This window comes from Gallinula chloropus (assembly GCF_964237585.1).
Source record: "Gallinula chloropus genome assembly, chromosome: 25".
In the NCBI taxonomy this organism is placed as follows: domain Eukaryota; kingdom Metazoa; phylum Chordata; class Aves; order Gruiformes; family Rallidae; genus Gallinula; species Gallinula chloropus.
In genome coordinates, this window is record NC_140110.1 from 4,393,173 (window position 1) to 4,417,620 (window position 24,448).

Genomic DNA, 24,448 nt, shown 5'->3' on the forward strand with positions numbered 1-24,448 from the left:
TCATGCTGCAGATGGGAAATTTTAATTCTGGAGGAAACACTGAGTAAAAATTGTCACTACCAGGTGCAAATGATGGAGAGAAGCTTCAGGTAGGTGAACACAGCAGTGATGAGGAACAGTCAGGTGAAGGAGACACGTGGAAAAGGCTTTGTGCTGTCCCTGCTGCAAGGAGACCCTCAGCACAGCCCTGAAGATCTGCACATAGGACACCACAATGAACACAAAACACCCAAAACCTAGACATGCTCTGATTACAATTTCACTGAGGTAGCACTGTGAGCGAGAGAGCTTGAGGATCTGAGAGATTTCTCAGAAGAACTGGTCACAGGCATTGCCCTTGCAGAGGGGCAGTGACAATGTATTGGCTGTGGGGAGCAGAGCACTGTGAATCACAACACTGTGACAGTATTTTTAAGAAGGGAAATAAAAACCAGCAGCTGCTTTTTGCCACCAGACAAAGGAGTGAGAAAGTGTAAGGGATGTTGCAGAGAACAAGGTTGGTGATGTAGGGGGAGAAGGTCCTCCAAGCCTCATTGCAGAGATTCCCCTGCAGCCCGTGGAGAAGCCCATGGTGAATGAGGCTGTTCCCCCACAGCCCATGCTGGATGATGTGAAACAGTGATTCTACCTGCAGCCTGTAGAAGTCCCCAAGGTTGAGCATGTGAGGACACTGAAGGAGGCTGTGACCTCATAGGAAGCCTGTGCTGGAGCAGGTGGAGGACCCACGCTGGAGCAATCTGTGATGACCTGAAGCCATGTGGGAAGGACTCACGTTGGAGGGGTTCATGGAGGACTGTCTCCTGTGGGTAGGACCCAATGCTGGAGCATGGGGAGACAGTGAGGAGTCCTCCCCCTGACCAGGAAGGAGCAGCTGAGACGATGAACAGATCCCAACCCCCAATCCCTGTCCCCCAGTGCCACTCAGTCGGAGAGAAGAGAGAGTTAAAGAGTGGACCCTGGGATAAGAAGGGAGGGTCATAGGTTGGTGTTTAAAATTTTATTTATCTATTTTTTTTTTCTCATTTCTCTGCTCTCTTTGGATTGAGTACTGAATTAGATTGATTTTATTGTTGGTGTCAAGTCTGTATTGCCAGTGAGAGTAACAGCTGCATGACCTCCCCCTGTGCTTTCTCCCTGCATGATTTCTCCCTGTCCTGATCATTCTGCTCCCAGGCAAAATGATCTGAGAGATGAGGTCATAGAATGATCCCCATGAGGCCTGAGGCACCAGGAGCAACCCTAGAAGAACTGGTCTTCTCCTGCTGAGCTGGGATGGACTCCTGCGATGGAGGGAGCTCATGGCAACCCGGCAGCACTGCGGAGAGACAGCTCTGCCCAGGAGCAGCTCCTCTGCCAAGCACACAGGGCTGGGGACACTGCCTGTAGGCACCGAGGGGAGACCTGTGAGGCTGAGAGAGCTGATGGATGCTGAGAGCTCACTGGAGGAGAAATCTGCACAGCCTCTGCCTGGTATGTCTGTGGGTGCAGGGCAATGCAGGTTCTGTTCCTGGAGTGATTTCCTAAGGCTGGGACATGGGGCAGTGTGTGGGGTGTGTCAGGAGGACAGGTTCTGTATAGGACCAGAAAGTGCTGCCTGGAAGGGATGCCCTTCTGCCCCATCAGAGGGACAGGGCAGGACAGCTGTCTTCTCCTGGGCATGGCTGCAGAGGTGTGAAGCAGCATGTGCACCCAGGGGTGCCCAGGGCTGTCCTTGTAAGCAGGGTCCCTGCGCTCTGGGGGCTGTGTGCTGGGGCAGGGACTCTGCTGCTGCCAGGGTCAGCACTCAGCCTGCCTGCTGGGCTTTCCTCAGTGATAGAGAAGGACCTGTGGGTTGAAGGAGTGACCCAGGGAAGAGGAGTGTAAGTTGTTCTGCAGTAATAAAGTGCTGCCTGGGTCAGCTTTGCTCCCAGCTCCAACTGATCCTTGAGAAATTGCAAAGGGACTTTGAGGAACAACATCAAGGAAGCGTTTTCCTGTAGGTAGAGTCTTTGCTTTGACTTTTCCTCTCCTGTGGGCTGTGCTGACTGTGGTATATTAGAACTAATTTCTCCCCTCAAGAATGTCCACATCAGAGGATCTCCTGAGGCCTGCACACACAGAGGTTCCCAGGGCAGTGCCCTGATGCCAGCAGGGGTCTGCAGAGCAGAGCTGAGCGCAGGGCAGGTTGGATGAGGTCTGTGAGCACAGAGCAGGAGGTGATATGGACAGAGAGAAGCAGCTGCAGGGACAGCTCCAGGCAGCAGAGACACTGGCAAGGAGGAAGAGTGAGCTGCTCCCAGCAATGCCCTGGCAGTAGGGATTTGGTACCTCCCTGACATCACCCAGCGTGCTGATACTTTCCCACAACAACCCCCTGGTTTCTGCCACCCAGCACAGACTCTGAGACAAGACTTCCACGTTTTCAGTCTGAGAAACCTGCGAGTACCTGTCTGTCTGTCCCTGTCCTTCCAGCCCTGGCTGGACTGTTTCTTGCTGTTTCCCTTCCTGTCCTTGCTGCCTTTGTCCCACCATTACCAAAGCTCTGCTCTGCCCTAGGATGAAACTGGAGTGACAGTGCTGAAAAGCTCATTCCAATCCACAGGGCATTTAGTCTGAGATCACACCATCCTTCTATTTACTGACTGCTGCCAGGCAGGACTGAGTTCTCCAGAGCCCACAGCTGACCCTCCTCCCAGCAGTGACACGCTCAAGCCAGCACAAAGCAGACCTCCCAAAAGGGACCTGACAAAAGTCTTCTTGAATCCAGAGGGCATTCCATAAGAATTAGAAGACGTTTTCCTAAAAGAAGAGTTCCATCACTTCTCACTGTGTCTTTTCCTCCTTGGACAGGTCTCCACACTTGACAGCAGCAGATGTCCAACAGCAGCTCCATCAGCCAGTTCCTCCTCCTGCCCTTTGCAGACACACAGGAGCTGCAGCTCCTGCACTTCTGGCTCTGCCTGGGCATCTACCTGGCTGCTCTCCTGGGCAATGGCCTCATCATCATCACCATAGCCTGTGACCACCATCTCTACACCCCCATGTACTTCTTCCTCCTCAGCCTCTCTGTTGCTGACCTTGGCTGCCTCTCCACCACTGTTCCCAAATCCATGTCTAATTCCTTGTGGGACACCAGGGCCATTTTCTACACAGGATGTGTGGCTCAACTCTTCTTCTTTGTGTTTTTGTTCGCAACAGAGTTCTGTCTTCTCACTGTCATGGCCTATGACCGCTACGTTGCCATCTGCCACCCCCTGCATTACGGGACCCTCCTGGGCAGCAGAGCTTGTGTCAACATGGCAGCAGCTGCCTGGGCCAGTGGGTTTCTCAGTGCTGTGCTGCACACAGCCAATACATTTTCACTGCCCCTCTGCCATGGCAATGCTGTTGACCAGTTCTTCTGTGAAATCCCCCAGATCCTCAAGATCTCCTGCTCAGATGCCTACCTCAGGGAAACTGGACTCATTGTGGTCAGTGTCTGTTTAGGTTTTGGGTGTTTTGTGTTCATTGTGGTGTCCTATGTGCAGATCTTCAGGGCTGTGCTGAGGATCCCCTCGCAGCAGGGACGGCACAAATCCTTTTCCACCTGCCTCCCTCGCCTGACTGTGGTCTCCCTGTTTGTCAGCACTGCTTTGTTTGCCTACCTGAAGCCCCCCTCCTTCTCTTCCCCATTTCTGGACCTGTTAGCGTCATTTCTTTACTCAGTGTTTCCACCAGCAGTGAACCCCCTCATCTACAGCATGAGGAACCAGGAGCTCAAGGATGCCCTGTGGAAACTGATGACTGGATGTTTCTAAGCAGCAAGAAACTGCTCATCTGTTTCTGCTGTCGCTGTCCATGGAACTCACATTAGGACTGATCTCTATTTAGTATTGTTTTTTCCTTCTATGTTGTCCAAGTTGTAATAACATGGTGCCTGTTCATCCCATTCCTAATGCAGTATCCAGCGGTCTTGTATGAATCACGTCCTGTGTAATGATGAGCTGTGCTGCCTTTGCATCATGTTTACCTTGAAACATGCACAGTTTTTGTTTTATTATGTTTCTCCTGGCATTTATAAAAAATTTACAAGAACATTTTCATCACCTGAATCTGTCGACTAATTATCAGAATTGGCAAACCTTTCCCACCATGATGGAACAGGAATTTACTGGAACTTTTCCATAGAATCATAGAATCTCTCCCAACCACAGCCTAACACTGCCCACTCCACCTCTAGACCCTGTCTTCAAGCACAATATCTAGATGTTTTTTAAATGTCTCCAGGGATGGTGAGTCCACCACTTCCCTGGGCAGCCTGTTCCAACACTTGACAAGGCTTTGAGTAAAGAAATTTTTCCTGATATCTAACCTAAATTTCTCCTTTTGCAGTTTGAAACTATTTCCTCTTATTCTATCCGTGTCTATCTGAGATAAGAAACTGACCCCCACCACCCTACACCCTCCCTGCAGGTAGCTGTAGACAGAGATAAGTTCTCTCCTCAGCCTCCCTTTGTTAAGACTTTAAAAGCCCCAGTTCCCTCAGCTGATGAGCATAGGACTTGTGCTCAAACACTTCTCCAGATTCATTGCCCTTCTCTGGACACACTCCAGCATCTCAACATCCTTCTTGTAGTGAGGGGCAAAAAACTGGACACGGTACTCAAGGTGTGTCCTCATCAGAGCTGAGTATAATGGAACAATCACTTCCCTACCCCTGCTGGTCACACTATTCCCTATGCTGGTGACACCTCCTTATAGAGGCCCGGATGCCATTGCCCTTCTTGAACAGCTGGGCACAGCGCTGGCTCATGTTCATCTGCCTGTCCACTAACATCCCCAGATCTTTGTCCTCCAGGCAGCTCCCCAGCCACTCTGCCCCAGGCCTGTAGCGTTGACTGGGGTGATTGTGACCAAAGTGCATGACTCAGCTCTTGGCCTTGTTGAACCCCATAAAACTGGGCTCTGCCCATTGATCCAGCCTGTCCAGGTCGCTCTGCAGAGCCTTCCTGCCTGCCAGCAGATCAACACTCCCACACAATTGGGTGTCATTTGCAAACTTAATGAGATTGCAATAAATCCCCTCATCCAGATCATTAATAAAGACGTTAAAGAGGATGGGCCCCAGCACAGTGATGAAGGATTACTGAACACTAGGTAGATCACGTCCACAGCCTTCCCCTCATCCACTAAGCAGGTCACCCTGCAATAGAAGGAGATCAGCTTCTTCAAGCACAACATGAATATCCTGAACCCATGCTGACTGGGACTGATGGCCAGAGTGTCCTGCATGTGCTGCATGATGGTACTCAAGATGATTAGTTACATCCCCTTTCTCATCACTGAGGTCAGGCTGACAGGCCTGTAGTTCCCTGTGTCCTCCTTCTGGCCCTTCTTGTACATGGGTGTCACATGTGCCAGTTTGCAGTCAGGCAGAACCACCCCAGTCAGCCAGGACTGCTGGTAAATAAGGGAAAGTGGCTTGGGGAGCACTTCTGCCGGCTCCCTCAGTGCCTTTGGGTGTATCCCATCTGGACCTATAGACCTGTGCACATCTAAGCAGCTGAGCAGGTCAGTAACCAATTCCCCTTGGATGATGGGTGCTTCGGTCTACTTCCCATCCCCATCTTCCCACTCAGGGGTCTGACTATCAGGAGACAATTGTCATGCTGCTAGGGACTGAAACAAAAATGGCATTAAGTACCTCAGCCTTTTCTTCATCCTCTGTCATAGTGGTTCCTTCTGACCCAATAAAGGTGGGAGATTCTATTGTTAATACTTTACAATTTTTAATAGATTCAATTTTTTCAATTCTTTAAGTACAATAACAAAAGGAGGGACAGAGAGAATCTCCCACCTTTATTGTAGGTCGCAAACAAAAGTTGCAAGGGCTGTAAAACCTTCCTGGCTGAAATCTCCCCAGGTAGCCCACTAGCAGCCCAGTAACCATGGGGGTCAGGGCATTCCTAGCCAAGAGAATGGTCCTAAGAATGGCTCACGTCATTTTTGGGTTCTACTAGGTTCCCCCTTCAATATTTCTAAACATACATCAATAGCTCCCAAATAAATCCATGAAGGATGAGTGATTTTCCTGGGCTGAAACCTCCCCAGGTAGCCCACAAGCAGCCCCAGGAACCTTGTGGGGAAGAGCATTCCCAGCCAAGGGAATGGTCCTGTAATACCAGACATCATTTTCCGGCCCTACCAGTGTCCACATTCAAGAAGTGGAAAACGTCCAGCAATAACTTCCAAACAAAAGGTTTGTGAGCTACAGTATCTTGTGAGCCTGAAAACCTCCCCTGGTAGGTAGAGCAAAAGCAGCCCTCTGGAGCTCAGAGCTTTCGTAGCTGAGGGAACAGTCCTAAGAGTGTCTGATGTCATTTCCGGGCTCTGCCAGCGTCCAACTTCGAAAATGCCAAACGTCCAGTAAGAGCCCCAAACAAAAGTTGTGAGGGAGGAATGAAATTTCTTCCGTGAAATGTCCCCAGGGAGTCTGCAGGCAGCACCAGTAACCTTGGGGCTCAGGGCTTTCCTAGCCAAGGGAGCGGTCCTAATATTGTTTAACTTCATTGTCAGGCTCTACAAGCGTCCACCTGTGAAACTGATAAATGTCCAGTAACAGCTCCCAAACAAATTGATGTGAGGTCTGGAAAAGGTTTGTGGCCTGAAACCTCCCCAGGTAGTAGACTAGCAGTGCAGGAAACTTTGAGGCTCAGGGCATTCCTAGCCAAGGCAACGGTCCTAAGAGTGCCTGACATCAGCTTTCAATCTACCAGCAACAACCTCTAAAACTGCTAAACCTCCAGCAACAGGTGTCAAAGAGAAGGAGCGAGGGCTTGAAGATATTCCTGACCTGAAACCTCCACAGCTATCCCACTAACTGTGCTTGAGGTAGTTTTCCAGTTCTACCAGAAAAAGTTTCAAAAATTCTAACTACCCAGCAAGAGCACCCAGCACAAGTTGCAAGAGATGAAGGATCTCCCTGGCCTGAAACCTCCCCAGGTTGTGCACTGGGAGCACCAGTAAAGCTGACCCCCTTCACACGCTGCTTGGCCGTAGCAGCAGCTGAGGAGAGAGATTTCATGGTTATTAAACTGGATCATGTTGAACTGCTGTTTGTTGTCAGAGAAATCTGTCCCTGCCTGTGAGCACAGATGATGCCAGGAAAAGTGTTGGGAGTCCCAGGAGGCCAGGGAGGGAACTGCTGGGCTTGGGGAAGAGCAAGGTTCTCCATGCAGGGTTGGATCTCAAGGGACTGCTTTTCCTGCCTGTCCAGATCTCCTTAGCACACCCATGTCCATCACAGAATGCTGCTGTCACTTCTTCTATTAACTGAGCCATGACAGAAAATACCTGAGACTGGAAAAATTTCCTCCATGGGAAATCGCTTTGACATCTTCATCACTAAGGACCCAACTGAAATCCAATTAGTTGTAGAAGTTTTGAGATTTTTGAATGAAAGTGACTTGAAGAGCCATGTTTGTAAGGGCTTTCTGGATGTTAATGAGCCCCATGGTGTCTTTTCTTCTGAGTCCACAGACCTCAGATACCAAGAGGACACTGAAGAAACTTCTCAAGAAGTTGAAGTCAGGAGTAATGCCCAAATTACCTTGAAGCACTAACAGGCCCCACTGGGAGCCATTACTGACAAAGCCTCCCCAGGGGCTCATTAGAGCAGACAACTGGAGGCCATGAGGACAAACACAGGCAAAGCACAGGCAGCTCTGATGCTGAGGACACCCTGGCTTGGTCTGATGAAACAGAAATGCCAAGCACTGACCCCCAGCCGCTGGGCAGGGAGATCCTGACCCTCACCTGTATCTCAGGGCTCTTCCTTGGGATGTGGGGAGTTTGACACCAAGGGAAGGACAGGGGTATGACACACGGTGGCCTCCTCTGGGGTGGGTGCAAAGGGGCAACCATGCTCCATGGCCATGAGGATAATGTGTCTTCACTGAAGCTTCTGTGGCAGGGACATCAGCCATAGCCAAGGGGGCAAAGATCTCATTTCTATCAGGCCCTTTCATCCTGGCTGGCACCCTTGGCCATCTGCACCACAGCCCACACCACACGGCCTCACCCCTGTACCTGGTTCTTTGTAGGCTGCAGGGATGCAACACGCTTTCCCACCTCATTGTCACCTAATGATGTCCCTGCCTGTACTGCTGTCTTTGTGTCCTCACCAGCTGTTCCCACAAACACAAAGCCACCAGCTCATCCACACTTCCTCCCAGTGACTGCTTGCACCACAGCACTGCCCTCAGAATGACATTTCTTTATCCTCATGTCCACCCTGGCCTTTAGAGCCATCAGTTCACATGGACTTCCTTTCTTCTGTTCTTTTCACATAGCACAACGAGGGCTTCCCCCAGTCTCCCCTTCCCCAGGCTAAAGAAGCCCAGGTCTCTTGGCAGCCTTTCCCTGACCACAAACATGTTCCTCCTCATTCCTCCAGACTGGGAAGCCCCACACTGGGACTGACTGCTCCAGAGGTGGCATCACCAGTGCTGAGGCCAGATGGACCAGAAAGGCCCTTGTCTGTGCAGCCACGCTCCTCCCAGTGCAGGCCAATGCGCTCATGGCCACATCCCTGTTCAGCACCTCTGACTGCTATGGCAGCCCCTGCAAGGCCCAAATTCTTCTCCTTGTGGCTGGTTCTCCACCCATCATGTCTGAGCTGCCTTGATGTGGGGGTGTTATGCTGGAACCTTTTCTCATGGTTTCACCCCAGCCCAGAGCCGAGCACCACGCAGCCGCTCTCTCTCTCTCTCTAAGAGGGGGTGTGTGTAGGGGGAATTGGGGGTGGGGGGAAAGGAAGGGAAATGGAAATGAAAAAGCCCTAAACCTTGTGGGCTGGGATAAGGACAGTTTACTGGGACAGAAGAGAGAGAAACAACAACAACAGAACTTTGTAGCAAAATACACGCAACTGGTGATGCACAGTGCAGTTTCTTACTGAACCCACAGCTCTGGCCGCACAGCTCACAGCCATCCCAAAAACACGTGTGTCCTGGAGCTGAGTTCTTCTGCCCCCACCACACTCCTTTATGCTGATCATGGTGCAATTTGAAAGGAATATGCTTTTTTGGGCAGTTTGGGTCACCTGTCCTGGCTGTGTCCCCTCCCAGCTCCCTGGGTCCCCCCCAGCTTCCCATTAGTAGTGGAGTATGAACAACAGAAAAGTCTGATTGCTTGGACACAACTACAGCCTCCCTGTTACCAGCACTGCTCTCATCTGAACACCCACACGTGACACCACACTGGCTGCTAGAAAGAAAGTCAAATGTATTCCTCCCAAATTTAGGCCACCTTTGTAGACAACAAGTGCAACACAATGGTGGGCTCACTCCTGTGCCCTTCCAGGCACTTGTGCACTCCCAGTTGACTCATTTCTGCAGCAGAACTAGAAAAAAGCCCTTGATGCTGTGCAAGCACTGCTCAGCAAGAAACAAACATATTTATTTAGACTTTATGGCTTACAAATCCAAACACCAGAACTATTGGGGCCACCAACATGAGAATTAATTCCAGCCGCATAGAAAATATGGGCAGGAGGAGAAGGTCTCTTCTGTTTGGAAATCTTCCTGATGTTCCTGGTCATCAAATCCCAAAATTTCTCAAGGTCTCTCTGAAGGGAATCTCCATTTCACTAAAGGTTCACATGTGCTCACAGATGGCTCTCTAACTTTCTGTACTTTTAACCAAATGACAGCAATAGGTGCTAAAGAACCTGGGCCTCTATTGCTGGACATCTAGCATGTTTGAGAGTGGATGATGGTACAGCCTGAAAATGACATTTTTAGGACTGTTTCTGTGGCTAGGAATGTCCTGAGCCCCAAGGTTAATGGGGCTGTTAGTGGGCTACCTGGGGAGGTTTCAGGCCAGAAACCTTTTTCCACCCTCGCACCTTTTGCCATGGAGCTGGTGCTGGACATTGAGCAGTGTCACAGGTGGACACTGTTGAAGCTGGAAAATTATGTTGGGCAGAGTTACATCCACTCCCATGGCTACAAAAGCCCTGACCCCCATGTTCCTGGAGCTGTTAGTGGGATACCTGGGGATATGTAAGGCCATGAACATCTTTCATCCCTCACACCTTTAGTTTGGGATGTATTGCTGGGCATTTAGCAGGTTCAAAGGTGGACACTGGTATAGCCAGAAATGACATCAAGCAATGTTAGGACCCTTCTTTTGTCTCTGAACACTCTGAGCCATAAGGTACTGGAGCTGCCAGTGATCTGCCTAGGCAGGTTTCAGGCCAGGAGAATCTTTCATCCCTGACACTTTTGTTAGGGATCTCTTGCTGTCATTTAGCAGTTTGTAGGTGTATGCTGGTAGAGCCCCAAATGCCTGTCTTCCAATACCCCGAGCAGCTGGAGAATCTATCCCAAGGGGAATTCTGACAATGAACCTGACTACTGTAGAAAGCAGAAATGAAACTGCCCATTGAGAACAGGCGCCAATACCAGGGTGGCAAGAAAGAAGAGAGTATATTAGAAAGTAATGGAAATCTCCAGGGAGCAGAGTCCTGGCTGAGCAGGGTGGTTCCACCAGACTGGAAACTGGCAAATGTGACAGAAAGAAAGACCAGAAGGAGGATTAAGGGAACTACAGGCCTGTCAGCCTGACCTCAGCGCTGGGGAAGGGGATGGAACTAATCATCTTGAGTACCATCATGCAGCACATGCAGGACACTCAGGGGTGAGGCCGTGTAAGCATGGCTTTAGGAAAGGCAGATTGTGCTTGAGGAAGCTGATCTCCCTCTATGACAAGGTGACCTGCTTAGTGGAGGAGGGGACGGCTGTGGATGTGATCTACCTGGACTTCAGTAAATCCTTCATCACTGTCTCCCACAGCATCCTGCAGGAGAAACTGGCCACTCATGGATTAGATGGGTATACTCTTTGCTGGGTTAGAAGTTGGATGAAGGCCAGAGAGTTGTGGTGAACAGAGTTAAATCCAGCTGGTGGCAGGTCACCCTGCTGGAAGGCAGGAAGGCTCTGCAGAGAGACCTGGACAGACTGGATCCATGGGCAGAGGCCAGTTTTAAGGAGTTCAACAAGGCCAGGTGCACTTTGGTCACAATCCCCCCAGGCAATGCTACAGGCCTGTGGCAGAGAGGCTGGAGAGCTGCCTGGAGGAAAAGGATCTGGGGATGTTAGTGGACAGGCAGATGAACATGAGCCAGCACTGTGCCCAGGTGGCCAAGAAGGCCAACAGCATCTTGCCTTGTATAAGGAGTAGTGTAACCAGCAGTAGTAGGAAAGTGATTGTTCTGTTGTACTCAGCTCTGGTGAGGATGCACCTTGAGTACTGTGTCCAGTTTTTTACCCCTCACTAAAAGAAGGACGTTGAGATGCTGGACCGTGTCCAGAGAAGGGCAACCAAGCTGGAGAAGGGTGTGGAGCACAAGTCCTGTGAGGAGTGGCTGAGGGAACTGGGGCTTTTTAGTCTTAAGAAAAGGAGACTGAGCAGAGACCTTATCCCTCTCTACACTACCTGCAAGGAGGGTGTAGGGTGTTGGGGTTCAGTTTCTTATCTCAATAGACAGGGATGGGATAAGAAAAAATGGTGTCAGAATGCACCATGGGAGATTTTAGTTAGATATAAGGAGGAATTTCTTTACTGAAAGGGTAGTGAAGTATTGGAAGAGGCTGCCCAAGGAAGTGGTGGACTCACCATCCCTAGAGGTATTGAAAAGGTGTGTAGATGTTGTGCTTGAGGACATGGTCTAGAGATGGACTAGACAGGGTTAGGGTCTGGTTGTGGACTCGACTATATTAAAGATCTCTTCCAACCTAAGTGGTTCTATGATTCTGTGGTAGACTTCCAGGAAATTCTGGTTCTGTCATGGTGGGAAAGCATTGCCATTTCAGACAAGTAGTCAAGTGATTCAGCCAATGAAAATATTCTAATAATTTTTTAGAAATTCCAGGAGAAAAGTAAAGAAAAAACTGTGCACCCTTCCAGGCACACATGATGCAAAGAGAGCACAGCTCGACATCACAAAGTGGCTGCATCACAAAAGACCAGGGGGTACTACATTAGGAATGGGATGAACATCCACCATGTCATTACAGCACAGAGAAAACAGAAGGAAACAAACCCTTCAAAATACAGGCTGATCCTAATGTGTGTTCCATGGCCAGCGACAGCAGAAACAGATGAGCAGTTTGTCACTGCTTAGAAACATCCAGTCCTCAGTTTCCACAGGGCATCCTTGAGCTCCTGGTTCCTCAAGCTGTAGATGAGGGGGTTCACTGCTGATGGAAACACCGAGTACAGAAATGACAATACCAGGTCCAGAAATAGGGAGGAGATGGAGGGGGGCTTCAGGTTGGCAAACACAGCAGTGCTGAGAAACAGGGAGACCACAGCCAGGTGAGGGAGGCAGGTGGAAAAGGCTTTGTGCCGTCCCTGCTGCGAGGGGATCCTCAGCACAGCCCTGAAGATCTGCACATAGGACACCACAATGAACACAAAACACCCAAAATCTAAACAAACACTGACTACAATGACCCATATTTCCCTGAGGTAGGCATCTGAGCAGGAGAGCTTGAGGATCAGGGGGATTTCACAGAAGAACTGGTCAACAGCATTGCCATGGCAGAGGGGCAGTGAAAATGTATTGGCTGTGTGCAGCACAGCAGTGAAAAACCCACTGCCCCAGGCAGCTGCTGCCATGTGGACACAAGCTCTGCTGCCCAGGAGGGTCCCGTAGTGCAGGGGGTGGCAGATGGCAACGTAGCGGTCATAGGCCATGACAGTGAGAAGACAGTACTCTGTGACAATCAAAAATACAAAGAAAAAGAGTTGAGCCACACATCCTGTGTAGGAAATGGCCCCGGTGTCCCACAAGGAATTGGCCATGGCTTTGGGAATGGTGGTGGAGATGCAGCCAAGGTCAGTAAGAGAGAGGTTGAGGAGGAAGAAGTACATGGGGGTGTGGAGGTGGTGGTCACAGGCTATGGTGATGATGATGAGGCCATTGCCCAGGAGAGCAGCCAGGTAGATGCCCAGGAAGAGCCAGAAGTGCAGGAGCTGCAGCTCCCGTGTGTCTGCAAAGGGCAGGAGGAGGAACTGGCTGATGGAGCTGCTGCTGTTGGACATCTGCTGCTGTCAAGTGTGGAGACCTGTCCAAGGTGGAAAAATGTATTGAGAAGTTAGGGAACGATTCTTTGAGGGAAACAGTTTCCAATTCACATTGACTCCCTGTATTCAGGAAGACTTTTGTCAGGTCCCTTTTGGCAGGTCTGCTTTGTGCTGGCTTGAGTGTGCCACTGCTGGGAGGAGGGCTGGCTGTGGGCTCTCAAGAACTCAGTCCTGCCTGGCAGCAGTCAGTAAATAGAAGGATGGTGTGATCTCAGACTAAATCCCCTGTGGATAGGAATGAGCTTTTCAGCACTGTCACTCCAGTTTCACCCGAGGGCAGAGCAGAGCTTTGGAGCTTTGGTTTTCTCCTGACTGAGAGCTGAGGAATCCAGTCTCGCAGGGCAGAGCTCCAAAGCCCTCCTGCAGTCTCATCCTACCCAAGGCGGATCTCAGCTCCCTGTTCCCAGCCAGGGACACACAGGGCTCAGTGCAGCTGCCCACACACAGGTGATGAGTGGCATTGCCACGGCCTCTGTGCCGAGATGTCTCCTGCATGGGGCTCCTCTCCTGGGCACAAGAGTCCCTGGGAGAGCGGTGCCATTGTGGGGGGCAGCTGCAGCCCAGCAGGAGCTGCCTGGAAAACCTCAGTCCTACAGATGGGGGGTTCTGAAGTCAGGGTTAGCTCAGTGCCAGCCCCAATATTGGATTTGCCCAGAAGCCCAGGAAACGGTGGGAGAAAGGCAACAAGAACAGGAGAGGAAACGGCGAGGAATATTCCACAGGAGGCTGGAAGGACAGGCACTCAGAGGGTTCTTCTCTCTGGGACAAGGACCCTGCACCATATTTCCATGCGTCAGACTTTACATCCACCGCTTCTTTCCACAGGGCGAATGCAGCCATGCCCAGGAGAAGACAGCTGTCCTGCCCTGTCCCTCTGATGGGGCAGAAGGACATCCTTTCCAGGCAGCACTTTCAGGTCCTATAGAGAACCTGTCCTCCTGACAGACCCCACAACTGTCCCATGTCCCAGCTTTAGGAGATCCCTCCAGGAACAGAACCTGCATTGCCCTGCACCCACAGACATACCAGGCAGAGGCTGTGCAGATTTCTCCTCCAGTGAGCTCTCAGCACCCATCAGCTCTCTCAGCCTCACAGGTCTCCCCTCGGTGCCTACAGGCAGTGTCCCCAGCCCTGTGTGCTTGGCAGAGGAGCTGCTCCTGGGCAGAGCTGTCTCTCTGCAGTGCTGCCGGGTTGTCATGAGCTCCCCCCATCGCAGGAGCCTGGCTTAGCTCAACAGGAGAAGACCAGTTCTTGTAGGCTCCCTCCTGGTGCCTCAGGCCTCATGGGGATCGTTCTATGATCTCATCTCTGACATTCTCTGGATGTCCCTGCCCAGGGCCTGGGGTCAGCACTTGGCATTTCTGCTTCATAAGACCAAGCCAGGGTGTCCTCAGCATCAGAGCTGCCTGTGCTTTGCCTGGGTTTGTCCTCATGGCCTCCAGTTCTCTGCTCTAACGAGCCCATGGGGAGGCTTTGTCAGGAATGGCTCCCAGTGGGGCCTGTTAGTGCTTCAAGGTACTTTGGGCATTACTCCTGACTTGGACTTCTTGAGAGGTTTCTTCACTCTCCTCTTGGTATCTGAGGTCTGGGGACTCAGAAGAAAAGACACCATGGGGCCCATTAATATCCAGAAAGCCCTTACAAGCATGGCTCTTCAGGTCATTTTCATTAAAGAGATCAAAACTCCTACAACTACTTGGATTTCAGTTGGGTCCTTAGTGATACAGGTTTCAACGGAATTTCCCATGCAGGACGTTTTTTTAGTCATGGGTATTGTCTGTCATGGCTCAGTTGATAGAAGAAGTGTCAGCAGCATTCTGTGATCGATATGGGTCTGCTAAGGAGATCTGGACAGGCAGGAAAAGCAGTCTCTTGAGATCCAACCCTGCATGGAGAACCTTGCTCTTCCCCAAGCCCAGCAGTTCCCTCACTGCCCTCCTGGGACTCCCAACACTTTTCCTGGCATCATCTGTGCTCACAGGCACAGACAGATTTCTCTGACAACAAACAGCAGTTCAACTTGACACAGTTTAATAACCGTGAAATCTCTCTCCTCAGCTGCCTGCTACGGCCAAGCAGCGTGTGAAGGGGGTCAGCTTCCAGAGGAGATTCTCTCCCAGAACATTGTTATTCAGATACATAGGAAGGTCAGTTATTGTTGCAGTCTGGCGTAGCTGGGTGCTGGGAGAGGATGGGGGCTGCAGAGGTGGCTCCTGCAAGAAGCAGCTGGAAGTTCTCTGCAGGCCCTGCAGAGCAAACATTGGTTGATCCAAGGGCAGAGTCACTGCTGACCAAGGCCAAGCCCATCAGTGATGGTCACAGCGCCTCTGGGAATCACATTTAGGAAAACATAAACACAAGCAGCTGCCTTTTTCCACCAGAGAAGGGAGTGAGAAGATGGAACGAGCTGTGCAGACACCAAGGCCGGGAAGAGGGGGGAGGATGTGCCCAATGTGCCCGAGTGAAAGATGCCCCTGCAGCCTGGGGAGAAACCCATGGTGGAGCGGGTGTCCCACCGCAGCCCAGGGAAAAAGCCCAGACCCCACCTGCAGCCCGTGGAGAGTCCCCACGCTGGATGGAGCAGGTGCAGACACACAGGAGATGCTGTGACCCACGTTGGAGCCAGCCCCTGCCAGCACTGGCAGCCCATGGAGAGAGACAGAGACACAGAGATGAGCAAGGGAGAGATTTGTTCCAGAGCAGTTTTGCTGGGGGGAGGCTGGTGACCCCATGGGGGACTGGGACTGAGAGACACTGTGACTGATGACTGCACCCATAGCAGTGACCCACGGTGGGGCAGCTGGGGAAGAGCTGAAGCCCTGTGGGAAAGGACTCACGTTGGAGAAGGTCGTGGAGGACTGTCTGCCCTGGGTGGGACCCCACGGTGCAGCAGGGGAAGGGTGTGAGGAATGAATGACCCCCCCCAGCCAAGAAGGAAACCAACTTGCAAGGGACTGACCAAAGCCCCCATCTCCCAGTCCCTGCCCCTCCCATGCCACAATGGGGGGGAAGAAGGGAGCAAAATCCTGACTAAACTGAAGTCTGCAAGAAGGGAGGGGGGAAGGTGCTCTAAGATCTGGTCCCGTTGTTTTAAGATCTAATGCTTCTCATTATCCAACTCTGGTGTCACTGGGTGTGCAGTGCAGTGTAATAAATGCACAAGTAAGGTGCACACTCCTGGCCTGTCCACCACTCAGGCCAAGGTGATATCACAGCATCTCCCACTGACATGTCCCCATTCCTGGCTTGTCAGGTCTTTTGGCACCACTGACATCACAAGGACATTCCTAAGATATCTGTCAGTTCCTGGCCAATCATACATCCAGCTACCAGTAGCCTCAGAAGGACCTATAAGCCTGGTCCTAGACTCAGGCTAGAGATATTTCCTCAGAACCCACACAGCCTATTGGTCTTTTCCCAGCCTATCAACCATTCAGGGAGTAATGATACTCTCTACACAAGTTCTGGGCTTTGTCTGACCTATCAGCTACCTGGGAACCACTGACATCACAACACAGACCATCTGCCTTCTCTTGTCCTGTCAACAGTTCCGGAATCAGTGACCTCACAGCAACCTCCACTGTCCACAGCCTGCTCCAGATCTGTCAGTATGACCTCACAAGCACGTATTCTCCTATTGGCTAAGGACACATTGTTGAGATATTCAGTTTCCAGTGACCTTACAAGCATCTACTAAATCCAAGAGGCTACTCTCCACATGCTTGAAGTATTCCATCTCAGACCTCTCAGGGTTTGTTCAGCAGCCTGTTTAAGTGGGGGACCCGGATGGCTTTGTGTTTCTTTTCACCTTTAAACATTTATTCTTCAATAAATTAAACTTTATTGAAGCAGGTTTGATCCATTGCATACCTAAGTGTCCTGGTTTCGGTTGGGATGGAGTTAATTTCTTTTCTTATAGTGGATAGAATGCTCTGCTTAGGAATTAGGATGAGAGCAGTGCTGATAGCACCTTGATGTTTCCAGTTGTTGCCAAGTAATCAAGGACTTTTCAGTTGTTCATATTTCCCTACTAATGGGAAAGGATGGGACACAGCCAGGACAGGTGACCCAAACTGGCCAAAGGGGGTATTCCATACCCATTCTGTCATGCTCAGCATAAAAGCAGGGGCTGGTGGGAGGAGGCAGCTCCAGGACGTGCAGTTTTAGGGACGGTCCAGTTTTCGGGATGGCTCTGGGCTGCACGGCTGTCGCAGATGGGATAGATCAGAGGGATGCACTTCACTCTTAAGGGAGAGGCAATAAGATGTTTATGGGTATAAAACAAAAGGCTGTAACGGTGTTTGGTAATAAACGTGACAGTAATTAAGATTGGATGGAAAGGTAATCGTGATTAGTTAGTGCACAGAGAACAGGGTCAGACGAATCTATCAGGAGACCCTCCCATTGAGTCACGAGGTTCAGAAAGAATCCCCTTGGTTTCTAAACTCCTGCTCAGAGAGGAGCCCAGGTGCAGCTGGATTCAGTCTCAGTCCCAGACTTGTTAAAGGGTTTATGTCTAAAGGATTATATATACAATCAATCCTTTCTATTTCTTAGCCAAGATCACAAATGTTAGTGCACTTATTCCCAGCTCACTTACCCAGGATCTGTTGCGGATCTGTCGCAGCAAGGATTCTCTTGACCTCGAGGAGTCACCTTGAGAGGCGTCCCTTTCAAGGGGAGATCCTGACGTGCAGCCCGCTGTCGTCTCAGGAGAGCTCAAAGGGCTCTTGGACTGCTCACTATTTATGGAGTGAGATGATTGGCTCATAGTCATATTTACATACCACCCGTGTATGCCGGTGGACACTGACCAGTGCCTGGGTGGGCACATGAGCATAGATAACCCTTGGCTATTGTGTTGTTACCTGTCTTCCTGAACTGTGAGACAGATGCAGGAATCACAATCAGCACCAATGGTTATCAATCAATCCATGTAAACAGGATAAACAGGAAAACATGGGGGCAATGAGGGAAGCATACTGTCACACTCCACCCCGTGACTATAGTCAATTCATCTTACCCTCACAGAGTGGTGGTACAGTCACCTCTTGCCTCTGTGCCATAAATAGATTATTGGTAGTTTATGCACTTACAGATCCATGGCAAGTAGGTAGTGAAGTATTGCTATTTGTTATGTACTACTTTGTATGTTTTGGTTTGTGTTAGTTGTTTCATCAAACCTTTATATACAATATGATTTTAAGTAGCAGACATATCAGTTAGAGTTAGTAAAACTACAACGGGGTGAAGCATACAATTAAACAGTCCTGTTGCTGTTGGTGACCATCCAAGAAGAGTTTCACACCAACGATGTTCTTCATCCTTCTTCACTCTTTCCATGACATGGTGTATCTCTTCGGTATCATGATGAATGTTAATTAGAGTTTTGTGTCCATTGTTTCGGGCACATTCTAACAGTTGACACAGGTCATTGTGTTGTAGTAATTTCTTCACCAAAGTAAGATTCATTCCAATGGGGGTAGGCAATATATTGTGACTTAACATATAATTAGATTGCAATAACTGATAAGACGTTACAGGGGCTAAATAATTAAAGTCACATCCCATAATTTTAGTAAAGTTACAAACACAAATATTTGAGTGATTACTTGTGTCTACAGTAATGTTTCTATCATTCTAAAGTTGCAAAGAGTTCTCATACAAACACATCCTTTTCCAATATATACAAGTACAGTTTCAGGGGTTTCATCAGGATGTATTTCAAAATGACATACATTTTGTTCAGTGTCAAGACAAATGTCTTGATCTTTGATGGTGTTACTCTCACATATAAATCCTTCTTGTTTCCATACAATACATGCACTGACATCAACAGTTTGCCATTTGTTTCCATTCCGTTGGGCCCATACTCTATGTTCCAATGGATAGAGTATGGCTCCATTACAATTTAATCCTAATGCAATGATTGGGTATATTGTGTATACGGAAGCATTGTGTATTGTTAAGACAAAAGCTGTGGCTTTATTGTTGATGGGGTCATAAGTAAAATTAACTAAGTACCACCAGGATTGAAATTCCCTTTCAAATATAGTTGCATTATCGCAAATTACCTTTTGAATTTCTGTGGGTAAGGTGCCCACTTCACCTTCTCTTATAATTGCTGCTACTGTAGATTGTATCCAGTTGAGCTTGGATACAACTAAGGGCTAGAGAGACATTATTTTGTGCATTCACAATAGCAACATGAACACAGCATTTCTATTTGTCATCCTGTGGAGTGCTGAAAGAGAAAACAGATTCGTTTCGGTGGGGAAAGTCCGAACGGGTTACCCCTTTCAAAAAGAAGGAAAAATCCATCGTGCACTAATCCTGTGTTTCCCACCACTGCTACCTGTAGCCTCCCAAGCACGTGGGCCACAAAGTTTAGTTAAAGTCATAGGCACAGTACCAATAGATGGTAGACCTACCATCACAGGTTGTCCTGGCTTTAGTGTTGCTGAGTGTCCTCCTTTCCCAGTAGATGCAGTATTAAACTCAGTTCTTAGAAAGAACGCTCGGCTTACAGGGCTTCCAGTAGGCCTGTAACGATTATTTAATTGATGGAGTATTTTAGAAAGTCGAGTATCCCATTGAGCCTCATGTGGCTTGAGGTTCCTTTTCAATAAGCCATTAGCTCTTTCTACCATCCCGTTTGATTGAGGGTAGTATGGGGTGTGGAATACCCATTTAATTCCTTCTTGTTTTGCCCAGTCTTGCACTTCCTTACATGAGAAATGCGAGCCATTGTCCCTTTGGATAACATCAGGAACAGGCAGATGCCAGAACCAAAGTGATAGTCCTAGCACTGTATTTCGTCCGTTGGCTTTCCGACACTTAGTTGCCATAAGTAAGCCAGAGACTACTTCTACTCCTGTAAGGATGTACTGATATCCTGCAGAGGATTTGAGTGGTCCAATATAATCAATTTGCCATGTAGACCATAAAGTTTTCCCTTCATTGGTATGTAGAGGTGGTGCTTTAGCAGGGTGATCTGCTTGCAATTTCAATCTACACTGAGGACATTCTGGAAGAATAGTTTCACAAGTTTTCCTGTTTATAGGCCAGCCTTTACCCTGTGCAGCAAAGTAAAGTGCTTCTTTACCTGTGTGGCCTAAGTTTTGATGTAACCATTCTCTTAATCGATATCACTCAGGATTTAAGCTGATTGTCCGAATTTTAGTTAGCTCATCTACTTTTTGATTCCATTTTGTGGCTGGTTGATTATTTTTAGCATGAGCTTTCACCCATCCCATCTTAAAGGGTTTTTTCCTGGCTATATCTAGTCATATTTGCCAGTCTTTGTTTCTCCATACTGGAGATCTGTTTACTTCCCAATTCAAGGTTTCCCATTGACAGAGCCACTGTGTGGCACAAGCCCAGACAGCGTAAGATTCTACATATATGATTTTTGCTCCATTTTGTGCTGCCAAAACAGCTGCTCTTGTCTCTCCTACTTGTGCACTGCCTTCACCTTCCTCTAGCACTTGTTTGCCAGTGGTAATATCCAATGCAACAGCCTTATATTGCCATTTACTGTTTACTCTTGTTGCTGAAGCATCTGTAAAACAAATATTTTCTGTCGGTGTATCCTCAGTGAGGGGAGGTGCATCCGGAATGGGGGAAAGTTTAAAAGGCTGTTGTAATGCTAAAGGGTCTGTATTTATGGGCATTTGAAATTTGGAAACCTCAGTGTGTCCTTCAGTTAACTGCATATTTTCTGCAACTCCTGTCAGATAAGCAGACCACTTTCTGATGGTGGGTTTTTGAGCAATTCCCTCTGGAGGAGCAGTTCCCTTTAAAACTGCTTCCAGCAAATTAAAAGGTCTGCTAGTTTTCACAGGTTGTCCCTGATGTGTTTTCTCAACTTGTTTAACTGCTGGGACTAAAGATAAGAGTCCTTTTTCCCATTCAGAGTATCTCTGCTCTGTTTCTTTAAATGCAGTTGAGCTGAACAATAAAGGTCTTTGTGGCGCCTCAGGGCCAGATTGGAACAGACCACAGTGAGTAGCATGTTCAGCAAAACCCCATTCGACTGTGATAGGGTCGCGTGGCTGTACTGGTCCCAGTGACTGATATGTTTTTAATTCTTCAGTTAAAGCCTTTTCTGCTTCTTCATGTTCTAATTTCCACTCCCAGGGTTTACCTTTCTGTAAGAGTGTGTATATAGAACAAGGGGAAATGGCATGAAGCTGTGCCAGGGCAGGGACAGATTGGGTATTGGAACAGGCTGCCCAGGGAGGGGGTTGAGTCACCATCCCTGGATGTGTTCAAAAAAAGGGTAGATGAGGTACTTAGGGATCTGGTTTATATTAGGATGGGAATGGTTGGACTTGATGATCTTCAAAGGTCTCTCCCAACCTTGTGATTCTGTGATTCTGTGATAGATGGGACGTTTTCCAAATCTCTGAAGCTCAAAGTATAAACCAGAGAGCTGAGCGGAGGTGGAAACCTGTTGAGAAAAGTGAAGTGCACACATCCAGCCAGCTTGCTTATAAGGTGTCCTTGCACATGGTCCTATCATCTGGAGAGGTGGAAACACCTGAGTGATGGGGAAGATGAAAGGGACAGGTTGGCAGTAATGCAGGTACAGGGGAAGGTATTTATTCTGCTATCATCTGTACCAATCCTAGAAATTCACATTCTGCCCTGGATGGAAAGCATGGCCATTCCAGTCATGTGCTAGAAAACTGTAGTCAACACGCAGTGTCAGGGTCACACAAGACTACAGCAGGAATGGGATGAACGTGGACACTGTGATTATAGCACAGCCAAACTGGAACAAAAGCAACCCCAACTACAGAAGGAACAAAATAAAGATTGGTCATACAGTGAGTTACATGGTCAGTGATATGTAAAGGGTCACCCAAGACCTGGAGATACGTCATTAGGAATGGGATGAACGTGAAACCTTATTACAGCTGAGACAAAACAGAAACTGACAAAAACCTCTGACAACTAAAACTTACTAAATAGAGACTGGTCCTAATGTGAGTTACATGGACAGTGATATGCAGAAGACGATGAAAAGTCTGTTGCTGCTTAGAAACATCCAGTCATCAGTTTCCAAAGGGCATCCTTGAGCTCCTGATTCCTCATGCTGTAGATGAGGGGGTTCAATGCTGGTGGAAACACTGAGTAAAGAAATGACGCTACCAGGTCCAGAATTTGGGAGGAGATGGAGGGGGGCTTCAGGTAGGCAAAGAAGGCAGTGCTAAGGAACAAGGAGACCACGGCCAGGTGAGGGAGGCAGGTGGAAAAGGCTTTGTGCCGTCCCTGCTGCGAGGGGATCCTCAGCACAGCCCTGAAGATCTGCACATAGGACACCACAATGAACACAAAACACCCAAAACCTAAACAGATACCAAGCACAATGAGTCCAGTTTCCAAGAGGTAGGCATCTGAGCAGGAGAGCTTGAGGATCTGGGGGATTTCACAGAAGAACTGGTCAACAGCATTGCCATGGCAGAGGGGAAGGGAAAATGTGTTGACTGTGTGCAGAACAGCACTGAGAAACCCACTGCCCCAGGCAGCTGCTGCCATGTGGACACAAGCTCTGCTGCCCAGGAGGGTCCCGTAGTGCAGGGGGTGGCAGATGGCAACGTAGCGGTCATAGGCCATGACAGTGAGAAGAAAGTACTCTGTGGACAGCAAAAATAGGAAGAAAAAGAGTTGAGCCACACATCCTGTGTAGGAAATGGCCCTGGTGTCCCACAAGGAATTGGCCATGGATTGGGGAAGGGTGGTGGAGATGTAGGCAAGGTCAGTAACAGCGAGGTTGAGGAGGAAGAAGTACATGGGGGTGTGGACGTGGTGGTCACAGGCTATGGTGATGATGATGAGGCCATTGCCCAGGACAGCAGCAAGGTAGATGCCCAGGAAGAGGCAGAAGTGCAAGAGCTGCAGCTCCCTTGTGTGTGCAAAGGCCAGGAGGAGGAACTGGCTGATGGAGCTGCTGCTGTTGGACATCTGCTGCTGTCAAGTGTGGAGACCTGTCCAAGAAGGAAAAGGCAAAATGAGAAGTTAGGGAACTCTTTTTTGACAAAAACCTCTTCCAATTATAATGGAATACACTCAGATTGACTCTCTGTATTCAGGAAGCCTTTTGTCAGGTCCCTTTTGGGAGGTCTGCTTTGTGCTGGCTTGAGTGTGCCACTACTGGGAGGAGGATTGGCTGTGGGCTCTGTAGTACTCAGTCCTGCCTGGCAGCAGTCAGCAAATAGCAGAATGGTGTGATCTCAGACTAAATCCCCTGTGGATAGGAATGAGCTTTTCAGCACTGTCATTCCAGTTTCACCCGACAGCAGAGCAGAGCTTTGGAGCTTTGGTTTTCTCCTCACTGTACCTGAGGAGTGTTTCTTCTGTCAGAACTCCCTGACATTGCTGCTGCAGTGCCAGCGAAACCTTCCCCTGATTTCAGAGTGGGGAGAGCTGCTCTGTCCATCAGCCCTGGTCTCAGCTGCCCTGTGCTGGACTCTTTGTGATCACACCCTGCTGTTCCCAACAGAAACTGGACCACACAGAGAGCTGAGGAATCCAGTCTCGCAGGGCATAGCACCAAAGCCCTTCTGCAGTCTCATCCTACCCAAGGAGGATCTCAGCTCCCCGATCCAGGCCAGGGACACACAGGGCTCAGTGCAGCTGCCCACACACAGCTAATGAGTGGCATTGCCACGGCCTCTGTTCCGAGATGTCTCCTGCATGGGGCTCATCTCTGGGGCACAAGAGTCCCTGGGAGAACAGTGCCATTGTGGGAGGCTTCCTGCAGCCCAGCAGGAGCCCCCTGGAATTCCCAGTCCTACAGATGGGGGTCCTGAAGTGAGGGTCACTCAGTGCCAGCCCCACCATTGGGTTTGCCCAGAGCCCCAGGAAACAGTGGGACAAAGGCAACAAGAACAGGAGGGGAAAGAGCAAGAAACATTCCACAGAAGGCTAGAAGGACAGGCACTTGGAGGTTTCTTCTCTCTGGGACAAGGACCCTGCACCATATTTCCATGCGTCACACTTTACATCCACCGCGTCTTTCCACAGAGCGAATGCAGCCATGCCCAGGAGAAGACAGCTGTCCTGCCCTGTCCCTCTCATGGGGCAGAAGGGCATCCCTTCCAGACAGCATTTTCAGGTCCTATAGAGAACCTGTCCTCCTGATAGACCCCACACACTGTCCCATGCCCCAGCTTTAGGAGATCCCTCCAGGAACAGAACTTGCATTGCCCTGCACCCACAGACATACCAGGGAGAGTGCTGTGGAGATTTCTCCTCCAGTGAACTCTCAGAATCCATCAGCTCTCTCAGCCTCACAGGTCTCTCCTCGGTGCCTACAGGCAGTGTCCCCAGC

At 49.4% G+C, this 24,448-nt stretch overlaps 3 protein-coding genes across 3 annotated transcripts; 1 reads left to right on the plus strand and 2 right to left on the minus strand.

Annotated features, from left to right (window-relative positions):
- Positions 1-2,852: 2,852 nt before the first annotated feature.
- On the plus strand, positions 2,853-3,776 carry LOC311200870 (olfactory receptor 14A16-like; the record flags this gene model as incomplete). The annotated part of the gene is made up of 1 exon (XM_084275174.1): positions 2,853-3,776. The coding sequence occupies one exon, from the start codon at positions 2,853-2,855 to the stop codon at positions 3,774-3,776; it is 924 nt and encodes a 307-aa protein (XP_084131300.1).
- Positions 3,777-12,141: 8,365 nt separating this feature from the next.
- Positions 12,142-13,068, minus strand: LOC311200872 (olfactory receptor 14A16-like; the record flags this gene model as incomplete). The annotated part of the gene is made up of 1 exon (XM_084275176.1): positions 12,142-13,068. The coding sequence occupies one exon, from the start codon at positions 13,066-13,068 to the stop codon at positions 12,142-12,144; it is 927 nt and encodes a 308-aa protein (XP_084131302.1).
- Positions 13,069-22,152: 9,084 nt separating this feature from the next.
- On the minus strand, positions 22,153-23,079 carry LOC311200873 (olfactory receptor 14A16-like; the record flags this gene model as incomplete). Its single annotated transcript, XM_084275177.1, has 1 exon — positions 22,153-23,079. The coding sequence occupies one exon, from the start codon at positions 23,077-23,079 to the stop codon at positions 22,153-22,155; it is 927 nt and encodes a 308-aa protein (XP_084131303.1).
- Positions 23,080-24,448: the final 1,369 nt, after the last annotated feature.